The sequence below is a fragment of the Enhydra lutris genome, unplaced genomic scaffold (genome assembly GCF_002288905.1).
Source record: "Enhydra lutris kenyoni isolate GAN:26980312 unplaced genomic scaffold, ASM228890v2 scaffoldscaffold36, whole genome shotgun sequence".
Classification (NCBI taxonomy): Eukaryota; Metazoa; Chordata; class Mammalia; order Carnivora; family Mustelidae; genus Enhydra; species Enhydra lutris.
In genome coordinates, this window is record NW_019154120.1 from 8,333,842 (window position 1) to 8,359,497 (window position 25,656).

At 36.6% G+C, this 25,656-nt stretch overlaps 1 protein-coding gene across 1 annotated transcript in view; it reads right to left on the bottom strand.

Moving 5' to 3' along the window:
- LOC111154265 (docking protein 6) overlaps positions 1-25,656 on the bottom strand; it is a 373,118-nt gene that overhangs the window by 225,070 nt on the left and 122,392 nt on the right. The window contains exon 3 of the mRNA XM_022513774.1: positions 11,830-11,944. Within this exon, the coding sequence (XP_022369482.1) occupies positions 11,830-11,944 (115 nt within the window). The remainder of the gene's footprint in view (positions 1-11,829; positions 11,945-25,656) is intronic.

The window sequence follows — 25,656 nt, forward strand, 5'->3', positions numbered from 1 at the left end:
TGTTGAAGGAAAATTACCAATTCTGGGTCTTTTTGTAGGTCTTTTTTGGGTCTTTTAGGGTCTTTTTTGGGTCATCGTGGACTGATGATGTCCAGGATCATGAAGGTAGTGTAATGGCACAAAAATGGCGGCCATGTCAGGTGTGGACTGACGTGTTCATAGGGGCCTCGCTTAGAAGAGGGAGTCTCAGTCATTTTTCTTTGCTGGCATTTGAATGTTGTTTTCTTAATCACTTCTCATAGAAAGCTTTCAACTGTGTTTCCCCAACTTGTGGAAGCCAAGGCGTTGTCTCTTGTCCCGCATTCACAGCTGTGAAGATGCTTGCATGTTCCATGTTCATTACAAGATGAACAAAGGCTTCCAGTCCAATTTGCTCCTCTTGGAAGCTTTCTCTTCATTTTAGCTTTTTGTGGCATCTCTTTTCTTTCTTATCAGCTGAGCTATGCATTTAAATGTGTTATATTTTACTTAGTACTTATTTCTAAGCATTTTCAATACACAAAGTCAGCCTTGGTTTTCAGATAGAGAGCTTATACCACTTTGATAATTGGAAAGAAAAACACAATTTGTAGTTTCAAAAGAAAGAACTTTAATTTGCCTCATTTATGTTTAAAACAAAGTCCGAACTCATAAACCCTTCTCAGCTATTTCCACTTGTCTTCCTCTGCTCCCAAAACTACTTTAAAAACATGGAGGAGTTTCATTTCTTGTTTGCATTTATATACATAATTCCTTCTTCTCTCTACCTACCTGTTGAAACTCATTCAAAACCCTCCACAAATGATATATATATATTTTTAAAGCCTGATTTGAAAGAGTCACGTGCTAGTACTAGGACTGGCATCATAAATTATCACAGACTTGGTGGTTCAAAACAACAGCAATTTATTCTCAACAGTTGGATAGGGTGGGCATCAAGCTGCCAGCCAAGCTGGTTTCTTCCAGAGGCTGTGAGGGAGAACTGGGCCATGCCTGTCCCCCTGTTTCCTGTCCTGTTGGCAACCTCTGGCATTCCCTGGTTTTGGCTGCTTCTTTCCAGCTCTGCCTTCATCTTCACATGGCCCGCTTCTCTCCATTTCCTCTGTATCTCCATAGCCAAATCTCACCCACTTTTCTCTAATAAAAACACCAGTCATTGGATGTAAACCCAACTCTGATAAACTATGACCTCATCTTGACATGACCACGTCTGCATACACCCTATTTCCAAGTAAAGTATCTTTCTGGGGAGCACAATTCAACCCATCACAAGCTCTTTTTATTAGATTACCCTGGTTTTTGCTACTAGAGCATTTTGTATTAATACCTCTTCCTAATCTGTTTGTAGTGAATCTTTTACAAATACGTGGCTATATAAAGGACAAGATTGGTTAAAAAGAAAAAATTCAGCCTTGAGACCTAAGGCACTATTGAATATTAATCATTTAAAATAATTCTAGAAAGCTTAAATAGAAAAATCTTACATATTTTTGTTAGTTTTTGAGTGATTTGTCACTTTAAGAAACAAACTCAATTTTTAAATCCTAATTCAACATTTCAAATTAAAGTGTTTTTTTTCCCACATAAAAATATTCAAATCGTTTTTCTGCTTCAAAGATTTCAAAAAGTCTGGCACCCAATTATAGATGGTTTGATTTCTTAGAAAAGAACAGTTCTGTATAACAGAGTGGCATATGGTACAATTTTAGAGTGACACATCAAAGGTAATATTCTTTATGTAAATCCTGAAAACAAAGCAAGAGTACATTTTCTTAATGTACAGGGATAGGGCGTGACAGTGACATCACCCTATCTATTTCCCAGCTGACACTCTCTGTTAACGGTTCATAAAACTTGAAAAGTAGGGGCGCCTGGGTGGCTCAGTGGGTTAAGCCTCTGCCTTCGGCTCAGGTCATGATCTCAGGGTCCTGGGATCGAGCCCCGCATCGGGCTCTCTGCTCAGCGGGGAGCTTGCTTCCTCCTCTCTCTGCCTGCCTCTCTGCCTACTTGTGATCTCTCTCTCTCTCTGTCAAATAAATAAATAAAATCTTAAAAAAAAAAAACTTGAAAAGTATTTGGTAAATTCTTGCACAGATAGTAGCCAGTTCTAAGGTACTTTCTGGAACTTCATTGACTTTTTGGGGAAAACCTTCGTTGGCTCATAGAAGGGGCACGAGAGTTATCAAGTGCTTCATTGTGTAAAATGATGGGCAGAGAATCACATGGAGGCAGCGGGCAGGAAGGGTAGCGTGTTAGACGTGAGGGTGGAGTGTGGCCGATAAGCTGTAGCTCCTTTCACTGTTCACAAAGTTCAAAGGCAGGGATCCAAAGGAGGACCGGGTCAAGCTGAAACAAACAAACCACTGGAATTGGGGCCTAAAGAGATACCCCAGGACTTGTACTAGATTTTATTTTCCAGACATTAATTTCCAGAGCTTTTCAGTCTTTAGTGAATGATTAAATCATGATGCATGAGTATTATATGTGTTACATTTAATGGTCGACCCTCAAATTAATTGCACTTTAGCTTATTCATTTTTTTTTTTTTCACAGTGAATCAATTCCTTGTTGTTTCCAAGGCCCCAAGTCAGAGAACCTCTTTCCGGTTTGGTGCACTGGCCCCATTCATCCTGAGTGGTAAACGGCTCAGCCATGATTCTGGTGCCCAGGTAGGGACTGTTCTCCATTAAATCTACAGACCATTTCAGTCACCTGTATTATACATTAGCATCTGGACAGTGCAAGGGGACGAAGTCATAAAATGCCACTCAAATCATTTCTGTCTCCTATTTGTTTATCATGCCAATTTTATAAAACCATGCCCAAATTTTACCAGATTAATTTAGTCCTTTTATGACCATGTGCAACTTAAGGTTTGGTATTTTTATTCATTGTGAGTCTACAAAGAACATTAAAAATTTAGTTTCATTACACTGTCAGCGCTACACAGCACATCATTTTCTCCAAAGAAATAGCTTCAAAATCCCAACACATTTCAGATCACACAAGGCCACTAGATGCTGCTTTTTTAAATGATTTCTTCCAAATCTCTTAGCAGGAGAGCTAAGAACCAGATGGTTATAAGCCAGGCATTCTATTCCACAGTGACTGAGTCAGCTAGAAATAGAAGTTGTTCCAACTTCATTCAAGTTGTCCTTAGTATTGTACAATCAGTAAACAGAAATGTCTCCCATTATCCCCAAAGTAAATGGACTGCTCATAAAAAGTGCTAGGCTGACATCACTTGAAACTGAAGTATTATGTTTATCCACAGACCATGTAACCCTAAACAGCAGCAGTGAATAATTTTTTAACGTCACACACAAATTTGACTTCTTAAATGTGATAAATCTGATTTTGTCCTTTGTATGGATATACATCTAATGTTACTTTGGGTTCTATAAACCAAACTCCCAACAATTTAAAGTCATATTTCACTATATGGCTGAACAATTATCAAAATCTGCCAGTTGTTTTACTGGCTTACTTCTACTAAATTAGCTTTATTACCACAAATGTGAGAAAAGTTGAACAATTGGGGTGAGTACCTCTATTATTTGAGGTGCCCCTTTAGGGGCACCTGGGTGGCTTAGTCGGTTAAGTGTCTGCCTTTGGCTCAGGTTGTGATCCCTGGGTCCTGGGATGGAGCCCTTTGTTGAACCCTCGGCTTCTCCCTTTCCCTCTGCCCTTTTCCTGCTTGTGCGCACGCACGCGCACGTGCTCTCTTTCTAATAAATAAACAAATCTTTAAAAAAAAATAGAACCTTTATATGAGGGACTTTTCCTTCATTTTAAAACATAAGTTGAAATCTTCAAAAATTAAATAATCCATGTGATTCAAAAGGATTTTCTAATTGGAAAATAGAAACGTTTTTAAAAAATCAAATAAAAAACACTTTTGGTGAACTCATACACACACTTTTTCTTCATTATAATATTCATGAATAATGATTGGACTTTATAGTGGGTTCTATTCACCTAACTCCAAGAACAGTCTCTTTGTCTAGTGTCTAAATCTGTAACACAGAAGCATAAGTTCATTTATGTTTATAGGTTCTGTGCCAGAGGTGAGAGCCAAAACAGGTTTTTTAATTGCCTATATAATAAAAGTGTTAATCAAAATAAAGACTTCAATGCATTGCTATTACCTTTCATTTTGAATTAAAGAATGATTTTTGACTGTGTATCTTTTGAACTTATTTGTAGGAGGAAAGATCATTTGAAGGAAGAGAAGCAAAAAAATATAGAAAATCCTCTAAAAAATGCTTTCTTAAAACAATCAGCAATAATAATGAAGACACTAATATATTTTATTCATTAATACAAAAGGTTATGGGGAAAAGATGTTATTTTAGGAAGTAATGATCTCTTAGAAATAAGGATATTGATTTTGGGAAATACAATATGTATACAAATTGATGACCAGGTATTTTGGGTACAAAGTAATACACAAAATTTTAAAAAATTTAATTATAAATATATGCACATATTGGGATTTGGGATTTACTCAAATATTTTTCATTTTTCATATGGGGGAATTTATTCAATTCCTGAATATTCTACTACATATTTTATATGGAAGAAACAATAAAAATAACTTCATTGTACTATGGAATAAATTCAATGCTTCAAATAATTATTTTGTAAATTAAGCAGCTTGTTCAGACTTTAAATACAAGTTGCCTTAAATTATTTGGAGGTAAGTCTAAATTATTTGGAGGTGAGGTTTCATATAAAGGTATACCACATTCCAGTATGCTTCAGGTTACTGCACTGAGCCAATATCGAGTTTTTCACAAACTGAAGGCTCGTTGACCACCCTGCATCAAACAAGTCTTTTGACAACGTTTTCCCAAGAGCATTGGCCCACTTTGTGTCCAGTGTCACATTTTGGTAATTCTGACAGTATTTCAAACTTTTTTATTATTATTATGTTTGTTATGGTGATCCCTGATCATGATCTTTGATGGTAGTATTGGGTTTGTGGATGGCACAAACCGTGCCCACACAAGATGGCGAACTTAACTGATATATGGTGCGAGTTCTGACTGCTCCACTGACTGGCTGTTCCCCTCTCTCCTTCTCCTCTGGCCTCCCTACTCCCTGAGAAACAACAATATTGAAATTAGGCCTATTAATTAACGGCCTCTCACGTTCAAGTGAAAGCAAGAGTCACCTATCTCTCATTTTAAAGCAAAAGCTAGAAATGATTAAACTTAGTGAGGAAGGTATGTCAGAAGCTGACAGGCAGAAGCTAGGCTTCCTGTAGCAGTCAGCCATTATGTGACTGCAAAGGAGAAAGGAGAAAAAGAAGATCCACCTAAGCTATTTCATGAAGGTGGCTAAATTAAACAACAGACTTTCAGTATAGATAGAAATAGCCTTATACTGGGAGAAGATGCCATCTAGGACTTCCATAGAGGAGAAGTCAATGCTTGGCTTTAAAAATCCAAGGGACAGACTTGTTAGGAGGTAATGCAGCCAGTGACTTTAAGTTGAAGCCAGTGCTCAGTGGTCATTCTGAAAGTCCTGGGGTCCTTAAGAATTATGCTAAATCTATTGCACCCAAGTTCTGTAATTGGAACAACAAAGCCTGAGTGATGGCACATCTGTGTACAACATGGCTTACTGAATATTTTTAAGCCCATTGTTAAGACCTACTGCTCATAAAATAGGATTTCTTTCAAAGTATTACCGCTATTGACAATGCACCTGCTCACTCAAGAGCTGTGACTGAGATGTACAGTGAGATCAATGTTGTTTTCATGCTTTCTACCACAACGTCCATTCTGTAGCTCATGGATCAAGGAGTCATTTTGGCTACAGCTGCCATAGGTAGTGGCTCCTTTGACGGATCTGGGCAAGGTCAACTGAAAATCTGGAAAGAATCTACCATTCTGGATGTCAGTAAGAACATGCATAATTCATGGGAAGAGGTCCAAGTATCAAAAACAACAGGAGTTTGGAAGAAGTTGGTTCCAACCCTCATGGATAACCTGCAGATGTGGTAGAAATAGCAAGAGAAGTAGAATCAGGAGTGGAGCCCGAAGATGTGACTGGATTGCTACAATCTTGGTAAACATTTAATGGGTAAGGACTGACTTCTTATGGATGAGCAAAGAAAGTGGTTTATTGATACGGAATCTACTGCTGAAGATGCCATGGAGATTGTTGAAATAACAGCAAAGGATTTAGAAAACTCCCCATAAACGTAGTGATAAAGCAGAGCCAGGTTTGGAGGGAATTGAGCCCAGTTTTGAAAGAAGTTCTACTGTGGGTAAAATGCTATCAAACAGCATTGCATGATGCAGAGAAATTGTTTGTGAAATGAAGAGTCAATTGACGTGGCCAACTTCATCATCTTCTTTCAATAAACTGCCACAGGCACCCCAACCTTCATCAACTACCGCCCTGATCAGTCCACACCGAGGCTAGATGCTCCATCAGCAGAAAGATTATGACTCCCTGAAAGTTCGATGATGGTCGGCATTTTTTACCAATGAACTATTTTTAAATTAAAGTATGTACATTTTTAAAAATCATAATGTCATTGAACGTTTAATAGACTACAGGGTACTGTAAACATAACTTTTATTTACACTGGGAACCTACAAAATTCATTTGACTCACTTTATTACAATGTTCACTTTATTGTGGTGGTCTGGAGTATTTCTAAGGTATTTCTAAGGTATTGCTAGACTGACATAGTTGAGCTCTTTTTCCTTTTTTCTCTTTTCCTTGATGAAGGTAGGCAGAATCTCTTAGGCAGATTCTAGGTTTCCAACATCTAAGCCCTCTGCTCCTTCATTTTCTAGGCATTGACTTGAGATTGGAACATATTAAAAAAGAGGACCAATGGGTTTCTTTTCAAGTAATAGACAAACTCCAGAAATTCTTATTTGTGTCCCACAATATCCTACTCATAGAGTTATTGCAGCAGACCTGGCAGGCCGTGGCAATGTACACACACACACACACAGAGCATAATGATCACTTACTCCCCCACACACCATCACAAACACACAACAATCTGTTACTTGGCAATTGAAACAATACTCCCCATGCTGCCAAATTAGCCTCTAAAACTCATTTTTCGAAAAACTATCTCCTAGAAAAAGCTGAATGATAAATATATCATTATAACAAAACTTAAATACAAATTTTTACTCATTTATTACTTCATTAATTCAACAAATTCTGAGGCCAAAATTTGTGTTTGCTGGCTTTCTGAGGTGAGAAAGAAAATATGGTCATGTCTTCATTGAGCTTAAATCTGACAGAGGTTGTGAACAGGGTATGTGAGGTCTGAGGTCAGGGTTCTGTGTGTGGAGGGCAGAGGTACGAAGAGGCATGACATATGGTGCCAAATGGAAGCCAGTGGGGAAGTGGTTGGGAGATGTGTGTGTATAGCAGGCTGGGGAGGAGCTCATGCAAGGAGTCCATGTTAGAAGATGCACATGTATGTACCCTTGCCCATGTTTCTTTGTGCTCAGAAAACATACACAAGCTACAAAGGCACACATCTAGGATTATTTTCATTGTTTGTCCTTAACTGTTGTCAGTTTCTGTTTATCATATTAGAATAAGCCAAACACTTTTTTTCTTCCTGCAAGTCCCTCCCTACCCTCTCTTTTAACTTAAAAATTATATATTACAGATGGCCTTAGAGATAGTCTAGATGTATTTTTTACTGCAAGGTTTTTTGAGATAATTGTAGATTCACATGTAGTAGTAAGAAATACTACAGAGAAATTCTGTCTAAACTTTGCCCACTTCCCCCCAAAGGTGATATTTTGCAAAATGATAGTATAATATCATAACCAAGATACTGACATTGATAGGGTACTGATCTTATTCTGATTTCCACAGTTTTACTTGTACTTACTTGTATGTGTGACTTCTATACAACTTGCCACCTGCATAAGTTTGTTTATGCACCATTACAATCAAGACAACTGTTCAGTGCCAATACAAGTTCATATAACTTTTATGACCGTATATCCCCCTGGGACTCCAAACCCCCAATCCCATTCATCACCTCTGACAACTAAAGTGTCCTTCATCTCTAAAATTTATCATTTCACAGATGTTATGTAAGTGGAATCACAAAATACATCTTTTGGGATTGGCTTTTTAAAAAATTTAATTTTTTCAGGGTTCTAAGATTCATTGCTTATGCACCACACTCAGTGCTCCATGCAGTACATGCCCTCCTTAACACCCACCACCAGGTTCACCCAACCCCCCCACGTCCATCCCCTCCAAAACCCTAGTTTGTTTCTCAGAGTCCACAGTCTCTCATGGTTTGTCTCCCCCTCCAATTTCCCCCAACACACTTCTCTTCCCCATCTCCCAATGTCCTCCGTGTTACTCCCTATGCTCCACAAGTAAGTGAAACCATACGATAATTGACTCTCTCTGCTTGACTTATTTCACTCAGCATAATATCCTCCATTCCTGTGCATGTTGATACAAAAGCTGGGTATTCATCCTTTCTGATGGCTGCGTAATATTCCATTGTATATATGGACTACATCTTCTTATCCATTCGTCTGTTGAAGGGCATCTTGGCTCTTTTCACAGTTTGGCAATTGTGGACATTGCTGCTATGAACACTGGGGTATATATGATCCTTCTTTTCCCTACATCAGTATCTTTGAGGTAAATACCAGTAGTGCAATTGCAGGGTCATAGGGTAGCTCTATTTTTAATTTTTGAGGAACCTCCATACTGGATTGGCTTTTTCCCCCTTGACATAATTCAGTCAAGATTCATCCAGGCTGCTGCTTTTATCAATAATTTGTTCCTTTTTATGGCTGAGGACAATTTCATGGTATGTGAGTATACCACAGTTTATTAAAAGACATCTGGGTTCTTTCCAGTTTGGGTCGATTATGAGCAAAAGCTATTATGAGTACTTTTTGTATGTGTGTATGTGTATGTATGAATATAAATTTCCATTTTTTTTTCTGAGCTAAATATCCAAGAATGCAATTGCTGGATTGTGTAATAATGACCTGTTTAATTTTATAAGAGGCTGCTAACCACTTTCCAGAGTGTCTGTATCATTTTAAGTTTCAGTCAGCAGCACATGAGGGATCTAGTTTCTTTGTGACCTCACAAGAATTTGGTGGTGTTATTTTTTTAAAAATTTTAGCTGTTCTGATAGGTGCATAGTGATATACTGTGGTTTTAATTTGCATTTCCCTGATGACTGACTGGCTTTAAAAAACTGGATATGTTCATTCACACAATCACATACACATAATTTCATGTAAGTGGGATAGTTTATATGCTGGGTATTTTCTTCTGTTCATTTTCTTTTCTTTTCCTTTTTCACTTTTGCATTTTTTCCCCAGCTTCCTTTTCCACCCACCTCCTTATTATTCCCTCTTACCCCAGGTAACTCTTGGTAAAACACATGCTATGTCTCTTGTCGTTTCTTTTACAAATGTGATTATTCAGTATACAGTTCTCTGTTGGTTTGTTTTGCTTGAAGTACTAAAATTCATAGAAATGTCTTCCATTTAATTGGCTTAATTAGAATTCTTTCTAGGGATTGCATAATATTTCGTGATAACAAAGCACCATAATTTGTTCAAGTATTTCTTGATAGCCATTCATTTGTTTCCAATTTTGTTGTCATTACACACAATTTGCTTAAACCTATGACTTCATGTGCTGGTATATATGTTTCTACAGGATATTTTCCCAAAGACACTCACTGAGTCAAGGGGATGCATACTTATTTAATAGTAGCTGCCAGTTTTCTTGAAAAAAATAATTGAGGCAATTCACATAGTCACTAGCTATCATGAGAACACACTTTGACCTGCATTCGCATTAAAAATAAATGTGAGAGCTCCTTTTAATTTTGGCTTTAACTGTATTGCTGTTTTGATTTTCACATCTGTGACTGCTTTGCAGTTGGGAGTCTTTTTTCCAAATGATTTTGCCATTTTATCAGCAGACATGGACTATTGATCTTAACATCAATCTAAAAATATATAATTTGCTAGAAGAAGTACTCAAATTCCCTGTTTATGTGTTTCAAGTCCTTTCTTTTTTTCCATTGTCATGTGCCGTGAAGTTAAGAAAATTTTATAAAATTGTGCCACTGTTTCTTAAACATTTTTACTATTAGCTTCAAGCAGACTGCTACATCTACACACACAAAAGTGATTTTAAAAACAAATAATCCAAATAAGTCATAATTCAAATGAATTGAAAACTCTGCCAGGAATTCAAATAAATACATTCTTTTGTTTTTACATTTGGATCTAGCTTCAGCTTCACTCTCTCGAAGTTCTTCTCTTGGAAATTAAGGCCATTTTGTTTTAGGGTAGGAGTCTTTGTTTCTCCAAAATCTTACATGACCCATGAAACCACCACCACCACAATAAATAAATAAATAAAATCTGAAAATCTGAAAAAGCTTCCAGTGTTAGATATGTGGGGTACAACTCTGCATCTGCGTTTCAGAAACATAATTCAGTATCATTCTTATCTGAAATAACAAGACTCCAGTGTTGTGTATGTACCCACCACATGGCTCAGTATAATTTCAAAACTGTAAGGCAGTAGTGAAAATTGAAGTACACAACAAGGGTGAAAATTATCTTTTATCTTTTTTGGAAAACCAATTTTCTGTTTGTTAGTTTTCATATGAGACATTATCTAAGAGCTCAGAGCAAAGTGAAGTGGTGAGACAGTTTTAAGACAGTGAACAAGAAGGCACAAATACTTCTGGATGTTAACAAATGATACCAGCAAGGTTGGGACGGGTTCGATTACGAAATGGAATTGATATCACCAGTTAACAGACTTCCGTGCAGTGCCAAAAGTCAATTTTAAATGATGAAATGAAGCCAGATGAAGAGCGAAGAGAAGTATGGCAAAAGGGATGAAAGGCTTCCAAGGAAAAACATATTGATAAATTCCAACTCAGTTTAGCAAAACTAAGAAAAGTGTAGGTGAGGAGCTGTGAACAGTTTTATTTAGGCAAGATGACATTATCAGTTTTAGAATAAGAGAACCTGGTATTAATTACACCTATAAACTTTAACTATAAATCCAGAAGCTTTACTTTCTTTAAAAACAAAACAAAACAAAAAAACAACCCAGTAAGGCTTCTACCAAAGACTTCACTCTAATTTTAAATCCACATCTTTCAAACCCTTAGTGCTTTTCGCTTCCATCTATTATAAAACGAATGCACCATTTCATTGAGCAAAATCTTTAAATAGCTATAATAAGCCAGCTAATACATTGCATAGCACAGGGATTTCAAAATGAAAAACACTGCAGGTTCAAACTATAAGCTGCCATACGTCTCAGCGATGTCAGAGTGCTTTATGAGCTGGGATGCTAAAATTCAGTCTGAAATGTATTTACTTGTAGTACTGAGAACCCATGAAAGCAACAATTGCTCAGAGTTCAGTTTTGGGATGTCTGGGGACTTCAGCTGTGCTTTGCCCCACACTCTGCATGGCGGTGTGATTATTTTCCCACCAAATGCCTACAGCTACACCCAGCAGAAACCAGAATACAAGTCACAATCTCACCCTAACAATATCTTCCAGGCACTGTTTACTTAATTCTTCAAGCTTGAATAGAAACCTCAAGAGTCCTCCGACCTCCTGGGAGCAAAATCCAGACACAGACAGATAATAAACAAGCACCCCAAACATCTGTAGAAATCAATACGTTGAGCTTCTCCCTACAGTCTTCCATAGCACAGTCTTATCACAAGAAGCCTCCCTATTCAGGGGTATGACTTAATCCATCTGGGCCATTGTCTCTGAAGTAGTTCAATTTCCACAAGCTGTAGACCGGGCTATAATTGCTTACCTGACTCACAGGCAAATGTCTTTGACGTTTCATCATGAAAGATAATTGCCACGGCGTGCTTCTTTGTCTCTCGAGGCAGTCTGGTTATATTTTTGATGTTGTGCAGTTCCGTTACCTTGAAAGAAAAATATTTTTCACTTAGTGTTACAGGAGACACTGTGTACCGGAGTGCTGAAACAAAATGATCAGGCATTCCTCTCTTAAACCACTTCCCACTAGTATTTATACCCTCTTCCCGTTAACTGTGGCCAAATACAAGTGAGAACGCAACAAGTATGGCTTCTCCTCTGCCCTCAGTTTTGGTCCTTGTTTGCTGAATTTTAAAATAGTCTAAAAATTATGTAGAATAACCTCCACAAAAGCAAGGACTCTGTGTTTTTATGAAAATTGTATCTTCTGCCAGTAGTAGTAAGGGTGGCACCCAGAAGATTCTCGTTACTCTTTTGTTAAATTCTCATTGGATTCAGTATCTCTCTTCTCTCCTAACTCCCATCCATTGTGCGCGTTTTTGGTGGGACGAGAGTCACAATGCAATGGACACCAGTTGACTGGCAGAAAAAGTGACTAGAAAATTTGGGGTCATAAATATAAGCCATGGACCTGCTTCCCAGAAAAATGCACATAGTGTTCATAAGCCCATGTACCCACTACTACCTCACGCCGTTCTCTCACCAAGGCCCATCCATGATTCATGCACCCAGGTTAGCAATTCTTCCATCATTTGGCAATTAATAAGTATTTAATAAACTTACTTATTCTAGCTCCAAACTGTCTATGGGAATAAGTTTCTCTGCTATAACTTGTGCACCGTTTTTTTTCTCCACAGTCCAGAGAGATGGGCAAATGTCTACTCTCTCCACTACACCGCAAACTCAGTGCAATAATACCATTGCACGAATGAATTTTTCTTAAATCTACCTGTCAACATGCTGAATGTTATTTCTTCTGACAGAAAGATTTGACAGGTTCGCTCTCATTTTCACTTAGTTCAAAGATTTAAAAATCTCTCTTGACGTTTCTTTTTGGACTCACGTATCGATTAAAACTGTGTTGTTTAATCTCCACACATTTGGGGATTTTCCAGCTACCTTGCCATCATTGATTTCCAGTTTAATTCCATTGTGGTCTCATTGCAGATATTGTACGATTTCTATTCTTTTATATTTGTATAGATATGTTTCGTGGCCCAGAATGTGGTGTATCTTCATTGAACGTTCCACGTGAGTTGGAAGAATGTGTTCTGTTGTTTGTTGATGTTGTCTATAGATGTCCACTATTTCCGGTTGACTGACGGTGCTGTTGCATTCAACAGGGTCCTTACTGATTTTCTGCCTGCTGGACCTGTCCATTTGTGAGAAAGGGGTACTGAAGACTCCACGTATGATAGTGGATGCATCTATTCCTCTTTGTTGTTCTGTCAATTTCTGACTCATGTGGATTGATGCTGTTTTCGGTGCACACACACACTAAAGATTGTTATGGCTTCTTGTAGGGTTGACCAATGTATCAATATGTAATGACTTTCTTTATCCCTAATAATCTTCCTCGCTTTGAAGTCTTCTTTGTCTGAAATTAAAATAGCTACTCCCTTTTAAAATTATGTTTGTGTGTTATATTTTTAATGAATTTTCAAATTATATTTTTTGATTAATGTTAGCATGGTATGTTTTTCAATATCCTTTTACTGTTAATCTTTGTATTTACATTTAGAGTGGGTTTCTTTTTCAAAACATATAGTTGGATCTTGTTTTTGGATCCACTCTGATAATCTCTTTTTAGACTGATGATGTTCGAAGTGATTGTTGATAAAGCTGTATTAATATCTGCCCTATTTGTCACTGTTTCCTGTTTGTTGCCCTTGCTCTTTGTTCTTATTCTGTCTTCTACTCTTTTTCTGCATTGTATTATTCTAATTGTGCATTTTATATGGTTCTAACTTTTCTCCTTTCTTGTAATTTTTTTCTTCATAGCCAGACATGATGTGTTGGGTCAAAAGAATTGCCATAATGAGGCCCCTCCTGGTGGGGCAATGAGGTGTGGGGGGAGGGGAAGCATTCTCTAGTCCTAAGATAAGGTCCGGGTTTTGGACTTTACAAGTGTTTCTCAGTGCTCCCCACCTGAGGTCAGAGAGGACGGCTAGCATGGGCAGGAACTGAGTATTTCCCTTGTCTTGACAAGAGTACCAGTTTTGACTTGCTTGATGTATGATCAATGTTTGTCACCTTACGGCACATGCTCTAACTGCAAATGGAGAATTTTGCTGAAGGGAAAGACTTAAGTCCATTCATGACTTGAAATGCTATCCCAGAAGCACCATCAGTTGCCAACCAGTATTCTACGTGGAGAAAAAGGTATAGATATATTTCATATATTTTTAAAATTTGAGTCCTCCATTTTTGAAGATGATACCCCCGATATTGATGAGGATATGATAGTATCAAAATAGTTAAAAGTATCAATTCGTGATCAAAAATTATACCCATGTCATGGAAAATAATGTCTGTAAAGTATAACTATGTGGCTACTTTTTAATGTGTTCTCTGTCACATTCCCTTCTAAAATCTGTGGCTTTAGTTTAGACTTTAGAAGTCTAGGGAAACCTACACTTTTAGCCTCATAAAATAACAAACCCACTACTGGGGGTTGCTGTGTAAGCTGTCCAGAGGAGCCCTTTTATTCTCTGTCACAGTGAATTTACAGTTCTGTCTCAATACTGAGAAGCTAATTTTATTTTATTTCATTTTTTTTAAGATTTTATTTATTTATTTGACAGAGACAGAGAGAGTGAGAGAGGGAACACAAGCAGGGGGAGTGGGAGAGGGAGAATCAGGCTTCCCGCTGATCAGGGAGCCCAACATGGGGCTGGATCCCAGGACCCCGGGATCACAACCCAAGTGGAAGGCAGACGCTTAACCACTGAGCCACCCAGGCAACCCAGAGAGAAGCTAATTTTAATATAGCCTTCTTTTGATATTTACTTTCCTCTTCCTTGTAATTATCTCATTAAGATTAACATGCAAAATTAAAATCGTAAGATGAGTGGTTTTTAAGCAAAATAATCTACAAAATGTTTGTTTCATGTTTATGCATATATCCAAATACATGTACACATGCATATAATATATATGCTTTTTTTTTTAAGATTTTATTTATTTATTTGTCAGACAGAGATCACAAGTAGGCAGAGAGGCAGGCAGAGAGATAGGAGGAAGCACGCTCCCCGCTGGGCAGAGAGCCCGATGCGGGGCTCAATCCCAGGACCCCGGGACCACGACCCGACCTGAAGGCAGAGGCCCCAACCCACTGAGCCACACAGGCGCCCCCCTTCTTGTATCTATTTACATATCTACGTATCTGAAAATACTCATTTCATTTCTTTTCCAGGAAAGAAAAATTAGACATCAATATCCACAGTTTCTGAGGATTAATACCTTGGAGAGAAAGATGAGAATTCTTTTTTTTTTGGAAAAATAATTCACATATTATATTTAAAGTACCTAAAAGCATATTCTCAAATAAAGTTAAACTCTTGAATTTCTAAATGGTTTGACAAGAGACTCCCATAATATTTAAGCTGAATTTTATTCTAAAATAGCACACTGAAGTTATATTTGAAGAAGAGATATTATTCTCAAGTGTTATTAATTTTAGCTAAACAAAGGATCTTGCCAGAATTTAGCAGAGTCTAAAAGCAATGAAGATTATGTGTTGCCCAAGAATTCATGCAATTTATGGCAGGTGAGCATGGAAGTGATATACTTTCTAAGCTACATCATGTGTAACACCCAATTGTACAAAACAATATCATAAAAGCATTTATTATTCTCCTCAAGGGCCATTCCCAAGTATTTTATTTACAAATATAAAAGAATATTAGAAAGATACTGTGGGTCCCATCTTTTTTGTTCTCTCACGGCAAAAATCAACAAAACAAATTAATGGATAGTTTAGCAAAATGCAGCAAGCACTAGGGATTTTCTAACTTCTGTGCCTCAGGCAATCTGTCAGATGATGTAGTGTGAACACTGTGTTTGCTCTTCTGTAAAATTTACATTTGGAAATGCAGACAACCTCTTCAAGCAGACATTGTTACACTGGTTTCAAGAACAGGGCAAGACTCTTTGTTGCTGATCAGTAGTGTGATGCTATGCGCTCCAGTCTAGGCTCTGACATTAAAGAGATGCCAGGAAAGCAAATACTCATGAGGACGACAAAATTCTGCTTCTCACGTTGTCTTGGTTAGGACGTTCAAGTGTTACACTAAATTATAAAATGTTATCATATCGTACCAGAAGTTGTTTTAAGAAGGTTATCTCCAGAACTGCTCTTCTTTAATTCAAAATACATTTGATCTCCCTGATATGAGGGAGAGGAGATGCAACATGGGGGGTTAAGGGGGTAGGAGAAGAGTAAATGAAACAAGATGGGATTGGGAGGGAGACAAACCATAAGTGACTCTTAATCTCACAAAACAAACTGAGGGTTAATGGGGGGAGGGGGGTTGGGGGGGGTGGGATTATGGTGATTGGGGAGGGTATGTGCTATGATGAGTGCTGTGAAGTGTGTAAACCTGGTGATTCACAGACCTGTACCCCTGGGGATAAAAATATATTATATGTTTATAAAAAATAAAATTAAAAAAAAAAAAAGTATTGTGAATCACAACAACTTAGGTCAAGATCTAATATATCTGAATCTCTTCCCTTCACCTTTCCCTCTCAGTATTCTGTGGATTTACTACCCGGGAAAATAATCAACATTTATTAAAATTCTGAATTCCTAGAGCATTTCAATAATATGTATCAATATGTTTATTTCTAAATCCTGATTATTCACATGGCTATAAAAGTACAAAATACAATCAAAGTTTAATAAAAGAGATAGTTACTTTAAATAAATATGAAATGAGCAGAATTTAATCTGAGCGAAGTTACTTTCAAAAGATTCAGGCTGTTCAGGTCTAAGTCAATCCCATGGTCAGTAATGTAAAGGTCTTATTAAGTAATACAATTAAAACCCACCTATAAACATACCTAAATGGCAACTTTGCTAACTGGTGCTATTTAATTTCATTCTGAGGAGTAATCCCTGAGGAATTCCTGGTGATAAAGTCAGAAAGTTCAAAGATGGAACACATAAGCTTTTTCTGTAGGACTTCATAATTTAGTTGGGGTGATAAGATCACAAACAACAGTGACGAACCCTATGAAACAATTAAAAACAGAGCTACAGGAGCGTAAAGGAACAACATCTGTATTTCTACAACAAGTTTATAGACAGGGCACCTGGATTTTAAAGTTGTCTCTCTATACAGAGACACCTCCCGAGACTTGCTCCCCTGTCCTACTCTACTCACGTGGGTTTTTTCTATCAATGATCACCATGAGGAAAATGAAAATAGAAATTATTAAATGTTTATTTGTGTGTTTAAAAATGATCCTAAACTCACTGCATGGTAACACACATAATATTTTAGAGTAAAAAATTCCCCAAATAGGTTAAGAATGGCAATGTTTTCACATTCTTGCAAAGCTCTTAATGTCTGGCCTCACAGAAGACTGTTTGAAACTCATAGCTGCTTCTGAATTCAGTCTGATGCAATACATTGTTTCGATCAAGCGTATACAGAAAACAAGGCCTCACCCAGACATGAGGTCGTAAAAGGGAAGAATAACTTAAGAGCATTTGAGCCAATTGTGGATATTTTTCTTTGATTCTATCTCCAAACTTGACCAACGCTTTCTTAAAGGTTATTGTCATGCAGAGTCACATCATATGCTTTTACACTCTGTTGCATTAAAATCCACAGAACTATTTTCAACCTTGGTCATTGGGAAAATATTGGTGTGCTGAGTTATAAAGATCTTACATTGCCATATTTCATTATTAGTATAAAAATATTCATTAATAGCGACCTCCATTTCCACACAAAAATAGGTAAGTTCTGAGAAGTTGACGAACGCCAAAATGCAGACACAGGGCTCCCCAATTTTCACTTTGAAACCTTAAATTTTAGCATTGCTGATAAATATTGTTGGTTGTTTTCCTTAAAGATGGGTTCATTTTTGAGAAAATGTCTGACACCCAAATCTAAAGGACCAGAGTTTCTCAATGACTATCTTTAAAACAGGTGTTCTTTGAAAAGAAATGAACTATTTTGCTGTGCCTTCAACAATCCTGCCACTCCTCCTACTGGGGATAACCACTGCACGTCAGTGTGTAGCAGAAGGGTTTTTTAGGAGTTCTTGCCATTTTTTCCTGACAGAATATTAAAAAGATGTACTTAAGCATCTACATTTCATAAAAGTAATCACTTTACTCTCTCATCAAGCCGTTCTTAAGTAAAATAAAAATAAAATTAGCATACATATTTGTATATTTACTTATATGGGCAAGTCCATGGTGTTAAGAATACAATGATTTTGTATTTACTTTTCTCATTTATTTATTTTTGCTTTTTTGCCTGAGGTTTTGGTGTCATTTTAAAACAAAACGAAGCAAAACAGAAAAACAAAACAAAGCAAAACAAAAAAGTCATTTCCCAGAATAATGTCAAGTAACTTTCCCCTGTGTTTTCTTCTAGGGATTTTATGGTTTTAGGTTTTACATTTAAGTTTTTAATCCATTTTGAGTTGATTTTTGTATATGGTGTAAGAGTTCAGTTTCATCTCTTTGCATGTGTACATAAAAATATATTTGTTTTTCTGGGCTCTCTATTCTATTGGCCTATGTGTCTGTTTCTATGCCGTTTAATTACTACAACTTTCAATTACTATATTTTCCAAAATAACTGGAAATGAACAAGTATGATGTCTAAAGTTTTATTCTTCTTTCTCAAAAGTGCTTTGGCTATTCAGGGTTTTTGTGATTCCATATACATTTTAGAACTGTTTCTTTTCTGCTTCTGTGAAAAATGTCATTGAAATTTTGATAGAGATTGTACTGAGTCTATGTATCACTTTGGGTGGTAGATGCGTCTTAACAATACGAATTCTTCCAATCTATGAACACAAGATATTTCCATCTGTATCTTCTTTGCTTTCTTTCATCAGTGATTTATAGTTTTCAGTGACAGCTCTTTCACCTCCCGGGTTAAAACTTATTTCTAAGTGTTTTATTCTTTTTTTTTCTTTCTTTTTTTTTTTTTTGCTGCTATTAGAAATGGGATTGTTTTCTTGATTTCCTTTTTGGAATGATCACTGTTTGTATAATGAAATGCAACTGATTTTTGTATGCTGATTTTGTACTCTCCAACTTTACTCAATTCATTTATTAGTTTTAAGATTTTTTTATTATTTATATGGCAGACAGAGATCACAAGCAGGCAGAGAGGCAGGCAGAGAGAGAGGAGGAAGCAAGCTCCCCACTGCGCAGAGAGCCTGATGCAGGGGCTCGATCCCAGGACCTTGGGATCATGACCTGGGCTGAAGGCAGAGGCTTTAACCCACTGAGCCACCCAGGTGCCCCAGTTTTAAGATTTTTTTAATAGAGTCTATAGGATTTTCTAGATGTAAGATCATGTCATCAACAAACGGAAATAATTTTACTTCTTTCTTTCTGATTTTAATGCCTTATTTGGTCTAATTGCTCTTTCTAGTACTTTGTAATATGTAGAATAGTAGAATAGAAGTGGTTAGAGGAGGCATCCCAGTTTTGAACTAGATCCTAGAGTAAAAGTTTTCAGTTTCCCCCCACTGATTATGATGTTAGGTGTGAGCTTTTCATAAACATCTTTATTTTGTTAAAGAAATTTCCTTCTATACATATTTAGTTGAGAGGTTTTTTTAAAATCATGATTGGATGTTAAACTTTGTCAGAGGCTTTTTCTGCATCTATTGAGATGACTGTGTATTTTTTATCTTTCATTCCGTTAATGTGGTGTAGCACACTGATTGACTTACATATGTTAAACCAACTTTACATCCCAGGAACACATCCCACCTGGACATGGTATGTGGTCTTTTTGATGTGTTGATGAATTTGGTTTGTTAGGTTATGGAGGATTTTTGCTTCTACATTCATCAGAGATATTAGCTTGTAGTTTTCTTTCCTTGTGGTATCTCTGTCTGGCTTTGGGATCATAGTAATGTCGGACTTACAAAGTACGTTTGGAAGTATTTTTTTTTACTTATATTTTTCTTTTTTATTTTTATTATTTTTTTAATTTGAGTAGAGTTGACACACAATGGTACATTAGTTTTAGGTATCCAACGTGGTGATTCAGCAACTCTGTACACTGTGCTATGCTCATCAGAACTGAAGCTACCATTGGTCACCAGGCAACACTATTACAATACCATGGACTATATTCCCTATGCTGCACTTTTATTCCTGAGATTTTTATTCATTCCGTAACAAGACGTATGTATCCCGCTCTCCCTTTCAACCATTTTGCCCAACCCCCGGCCCCAGTCACCTATGGCAACCATCAATTTGTTCTCTGTATTTATAAGTCTGATTCTGCTTTTTGTTTGATTGTTTATTCTTTTTTTTTTTTTAAGATTCCATGAAATCATATGGTACTCATAAAAAAGCTTTTGCACAGCAAAGGAAATAATCAACAAAATGAAAAGGCAATCTACAGATGGAGAAAACATTTGCAAACAAATTAAGAGATTAATATCCAACATGTACAAGGGTATAACTCAATAGCAAAAACATACACCCAAATAACCCAATTAAAACATGAGTAAAGGATCAAGGTGAAAAGGCATGTACACTGAAATTACTTTGCGTTTTAAAGTAACTTTTTTTTTTTTTTAAGATTTTATTTATTTATTTTTTGACAGACAGAGATCACAAGTAGGCAGAGAGGCAGGCAGAGAGAGAGGAGGAAGCAGGCTCCCTGCTGAGCAGAGAGCCCGATGCGGGGCTCGATCCCAGGACCCTGAGATCATGACCCAAGCCGAAGGCAGAGGCTTTAACCCACTGAGCCACCCAGGTGCCCCTTAAGGTAACTTTTATCAATTTGCTGTCATGACAATTGAGATTGGATATCTGTCTATTTAAGTGCTCAATTTCTTTCTATAAATCTAACTGTATTTTGAAAAGTGAAAGAATGTTAACATTCAGACTTTTTAAAAGTAGAACCAAATGAATTAGACAATAATTTGCACTCTCTTTTCTTATTAATTTACTAATAATTCTATTAATCCTGGTATTTTACTAATCTGGCTGTTTTAATTAAGTCAAAGTTTCTATTTTTGAGAACAAGATGGTACATTTTAGAAACTGGTTTAAAAGAATGTTTATTTTATTAACTTTATTATTTATTATTCATTTAACTTTATTCACTATCACTTCATTAGAATGAAGAATACTTATTTTTCTAGTAAGAAAAGAAGATGGGTATTTTACTAAATTTTAAAATTATTCCAATTAATAAATCTCACTCTCTCCATGCTTAAGTCCTAAGCTTTCATAATAAGAATTTAAATATTGGTATTACCCTACACATTATATCCACTACACTGCATCATTTCTAAAGAAATTTTATAATTGCTTCTTTCTAGTAGAATTTACATCAGTTTTCCAGTGTCTGCTTCTTTATATTTGTCTCCTGTCACTGAAAAATATAAATGTATAATATTAAGAAAATCAATATAATTCATTCTTTTTTTTTTTTTTTTTTTTTATTTGAGAGACAGAGAGAGTGTAAGAGTGGAGAGGTCAGATGGAGAGCAGACTTCCTGCCGAGCAGGGAGCCCGAGGTGGGACTCGATCCTGGGACTCCAGGATCATGAACCTGACCCGAAGGCAGTTGCTTAACCAACTGAGCCACCCAGGTGCCCCAATATAATTCATTCTTTAAGCCCCCCGTGTCTCCATGCTCTGATACTATGTGCTGTGATATAGTCCTCCAACATTTACTATTTGACTACTGTAGCATTTGTGTTATCAATACTTACAAACTTTGTTTTTATGTCTTTGAAAAATTTAAGGTCTCTCAAATATTAAATGACATTATGAAATGCATCATCTAGAAAAGAGTGATTATAGACAGAATTATAGTAGAACTGGAATTAACTATAATAGTCACCATCGGTTGTGTATACAGCATATAGTTCCAGCTCCTTCCTTCATACCTGAACCCTATTTTGTTCAGCTATCTGACCTTGCATCACACAGCTCAAGTGCCCCAGTGGGTATCTCTCACCCCAAGTACCATGGTAGGACTTGTGATTCTTTGGCTGATGGTCTCCTTGCTCATGACCAGCTTAGGAAAAAGGATATGATTGAAATATAACTACTGAGATGTGCACAGAAGTTTTCTGGTGGTTTCTGATGAATGCTTTCTAATGTAGCCTCGGGCTAAAACCATCCCTCTTCTCCAGTGTGTTGTCTAGATGTCATAATTGAGGAATGCTACAGCTATCATTCTACTAGTTAAAGAGGAGGGCAATCCTAAGGTAGCAGAGTAGAGATGGAGGTGGGGGAACAGGTCTTTAATTTTCATTCTTTTTTTTTTTTTAAAGATTTTATTTATTTATTTCACAGAGAGAGATCACAAGTAGGCAGAGAGGCAGGCAGAGAGAGAGATAGAGGAGGAAGCAGGTTCTCCGCTGAGCAGATAGCCCGATGCGGGACTCGATCCCAGGACCCTGAGATCATGACCTGAGCCAAAGGCAGAGGCTTAACCCACTGAGCCACCCAGGTGTCCCTTTAATTTTCATTCTTGAAAAAGAGGTACTGAATCAACCAACCCTAAAGCCAGTTTCTTTTTCTAGCCACACTGTCATCTGTCATAGTACTCTGCTTAAGTCATTTGATCTGGCTTTTCTGTTACTTGCAGCCAAAAACATCCTAACTAAGAAAGCAAACTTACTGCTGAGCTTTCTTCATTTAACAATGGAAGTGGCCATCCCTATCTGGGTGGCCATCACACAGTAAGTTAAAGCAAAGACCAGAATCAGGGTCATGCCTCCTGTTTCTCTGACTAGTGCTCTTCTCACCAATTTATGTAATTTATTAATGGCAAATAACTGCTAATCAAGAAGTTACTACAGGAAAGTGTCTTCAACTACAACAGAGACTCAAATTGTAAGGATGACAAAAGAAATAATAGGAAAATTCACTACCTTATTACCCCTAAATTATTTTCAGGTGGCCTATTTTAAAAACATAAACATAATCTATTTTCAGGTCTAAGAAATGCAGAATATTAACATAAGAAAATAAACACTAAAACAGGAAATCTATGTACTTCTTTCTGTCTTTTCTCCCTCCTTCCCTCTTCTACTCCCCTTCCTACACTCCCTCCCCTTTCAACCTCTCCCCTCTCCCAGTATAAATTTAGCATGTCTAATAATATGTTTCACTGACTCTAAGAACAGAAAGGCATGAAACAGCTCAGTCAGCTATAATACCATTCTTATTTTGAGAGTTACAATTTTACTACACAGACCTAATAGCAACTAGCTGGCTACGATAACGTTTCTTAGCAGATGTACAAAATTAAATTCCTTCATTATTGTATGGGGTTGAAAAATAGCTCCCAAAAGATATCTTGAAGTCTTAACTAACCCCCAGAATCTTCAAGTGTGCCTTATTTGGGACAAGGTTCTCTGCAGATATAATTGAATTAGGACGTTGGAGAAGATCATCCTGGATTCAGAGCGGGCCCTAAATCCAATGACACATGTTCTTACAGGAGAAGAGCGGAGGGAGGGTTGAGACAAGGGCACTGTGGACATGTGAAGGTGGAAGCTAAGACAGAAATGATGATGCCACAACCCAGAAGCACCCAGAGCCCCCAGAGGCTGGAAAAGGTAAGCAAGGCTGCCCCCCTCCCAGTTTTGTAGGGGTGCAGCCCTGCTGAAACCTGAATTTCTGACTTCCAGCGTCCAACTGTGAGAGAATAACTGTCATTTCGGTAGTTTGTTAGGCCAGCCCTAAGAAACTAATAAAATTACACAGAATTATTTGAAGATAAATTGCTCCACTTGTAACAAAGTTAGTAGCCTTAACTGAAGATAAAAATGACCAAAAAATCAGGAAAATTTGTAGAGCCCCATTTCTCTAATAAGATAATAGTTTCCTAAAAAGCAAGGATACCTCACTGTTCATCATGACCTACCTAAAAGGTATTAAATATGTGTTTTTTTTTTCTTTTTTAAATTTGTGATTAATCAAAAGTCCACACAGCTCCACAATATACAATATATATATAAACTAATTTTAGGGGCGCCTGGGTGGCTCAGTGGGTTAAGCCCCTGCCTGCGGCTCAGGTCATGATCCCAGGGTCCTGATATCGAGCCCTACATCGGGCTCCCTGCTCAGCGGGGAGCCAGCTTCCCCCTCTCTCTCTGCCTGCCTCTCTGCCTACTTGTGATCTCTGTCTGTCAAATAAATAAACAAAATAAAAAAAACACTAACTTTAAAAAGGACAAATTATAACCACAGGTGACAAAATTATCTAACAGTTCACCAGGGAGTTAAATAGTTAATCACTCATAAGCAAAGATATGGAAGTTCTGCCAAATAAAATCAATAGAGTCAAGTTATTTTACGTTGTCTATATAGACTTACACACTCATACCTACTATCAATGACAAACATATATATGTTTTTTTCCTAGCACATATGGATTATTTATAAAAATTGAACAGGTATCTGATGATAAAATAGTATTAGTAAACTCAAAAGACCCAAGCTATATAAATTACAGTATACACCCATAATATAATATAACTACAATTTATAGTAAATGGATGATTAAATATTCTACGTATATAAATAAGGAATAACACATTTCTAAGAACATCTGAGTTAAAAAGGAAATTATCAGTTCAATTACAAGATACATTTTAATGAAAACAAAACAGTACATATTAAGATTTGAGGGACACTGAGAAAGAAATGCATAAAAAACATGACTTTAAAAATATTTTTCATGAATACAGAAGGTTGAAAAGAATGAACTCAGGCATTCAACTGAAAAAGTTAAAAAATAGAATTTCAATAAATAAAGACATCGTAACATCATGAAGACAATGGCAGAAATCACTGAAATGAAGAAGAAAAAAATGAGAAGTTTCATGAAAGCAAAAGGTCCATTTGAAAGGATTAGTAAAAGGGACTTGTGACTAGTTCGATGAGAGCAAAAGAGAGAAGGTGGAGATGAATTAAGTACGAGATGAAAAGGGAAAAATTGAACAAATAAAAAAATCTAAATATTAATAAGAAGCTTGAAAACAAATGAATACTAATTAGTTTGAAAACACTGATGAAAGGATATATATCTAGAAAAATATAAAATGCCAAAATGGTGGCAGAAAAAAAGTTAGAAAACTTGAACAAAACAATATACTCATCTCCTAATAGCCCATTTCTAGACTCCTTCATAATTGAGCTTTACCAAACTTGTAAGGTTTGATTAATTCATACGCTCTGCAAAATATTCCAAAAGGAAAAAAAAAAAGCAAAAACCTGCTTTTGCTTTCTGAGTCTGGGCTAATATTGATCCTAAAATAAGATACGAAAAATCCAAAAAAGTCATTAATGAAAAACAAATCCCAACATGTAAGTAAGGTTTATTTCAGGAGTAAAAGTATAGTTTACATCAGAAAGTGTCCAAATGTATTTCTCAAAATTGATAGATTACATGAGAAAAATCACATGGTTACCTCAGTAGATAAAATATTACATCATTGATTAGGTTTCAACATCTTTTGGGAGAAAGTAAGTTTTGCTATATCAAGAAAGGAAAGGAATTTTCATTGTTTAAAAGGTTAAATACCAAAATATATTTTACTTCATATGTAAGCATTAGACACATTTCACTTATTAGCAGAAACATGCAGGTACCCTGTCTATCCCTGCCTTAAG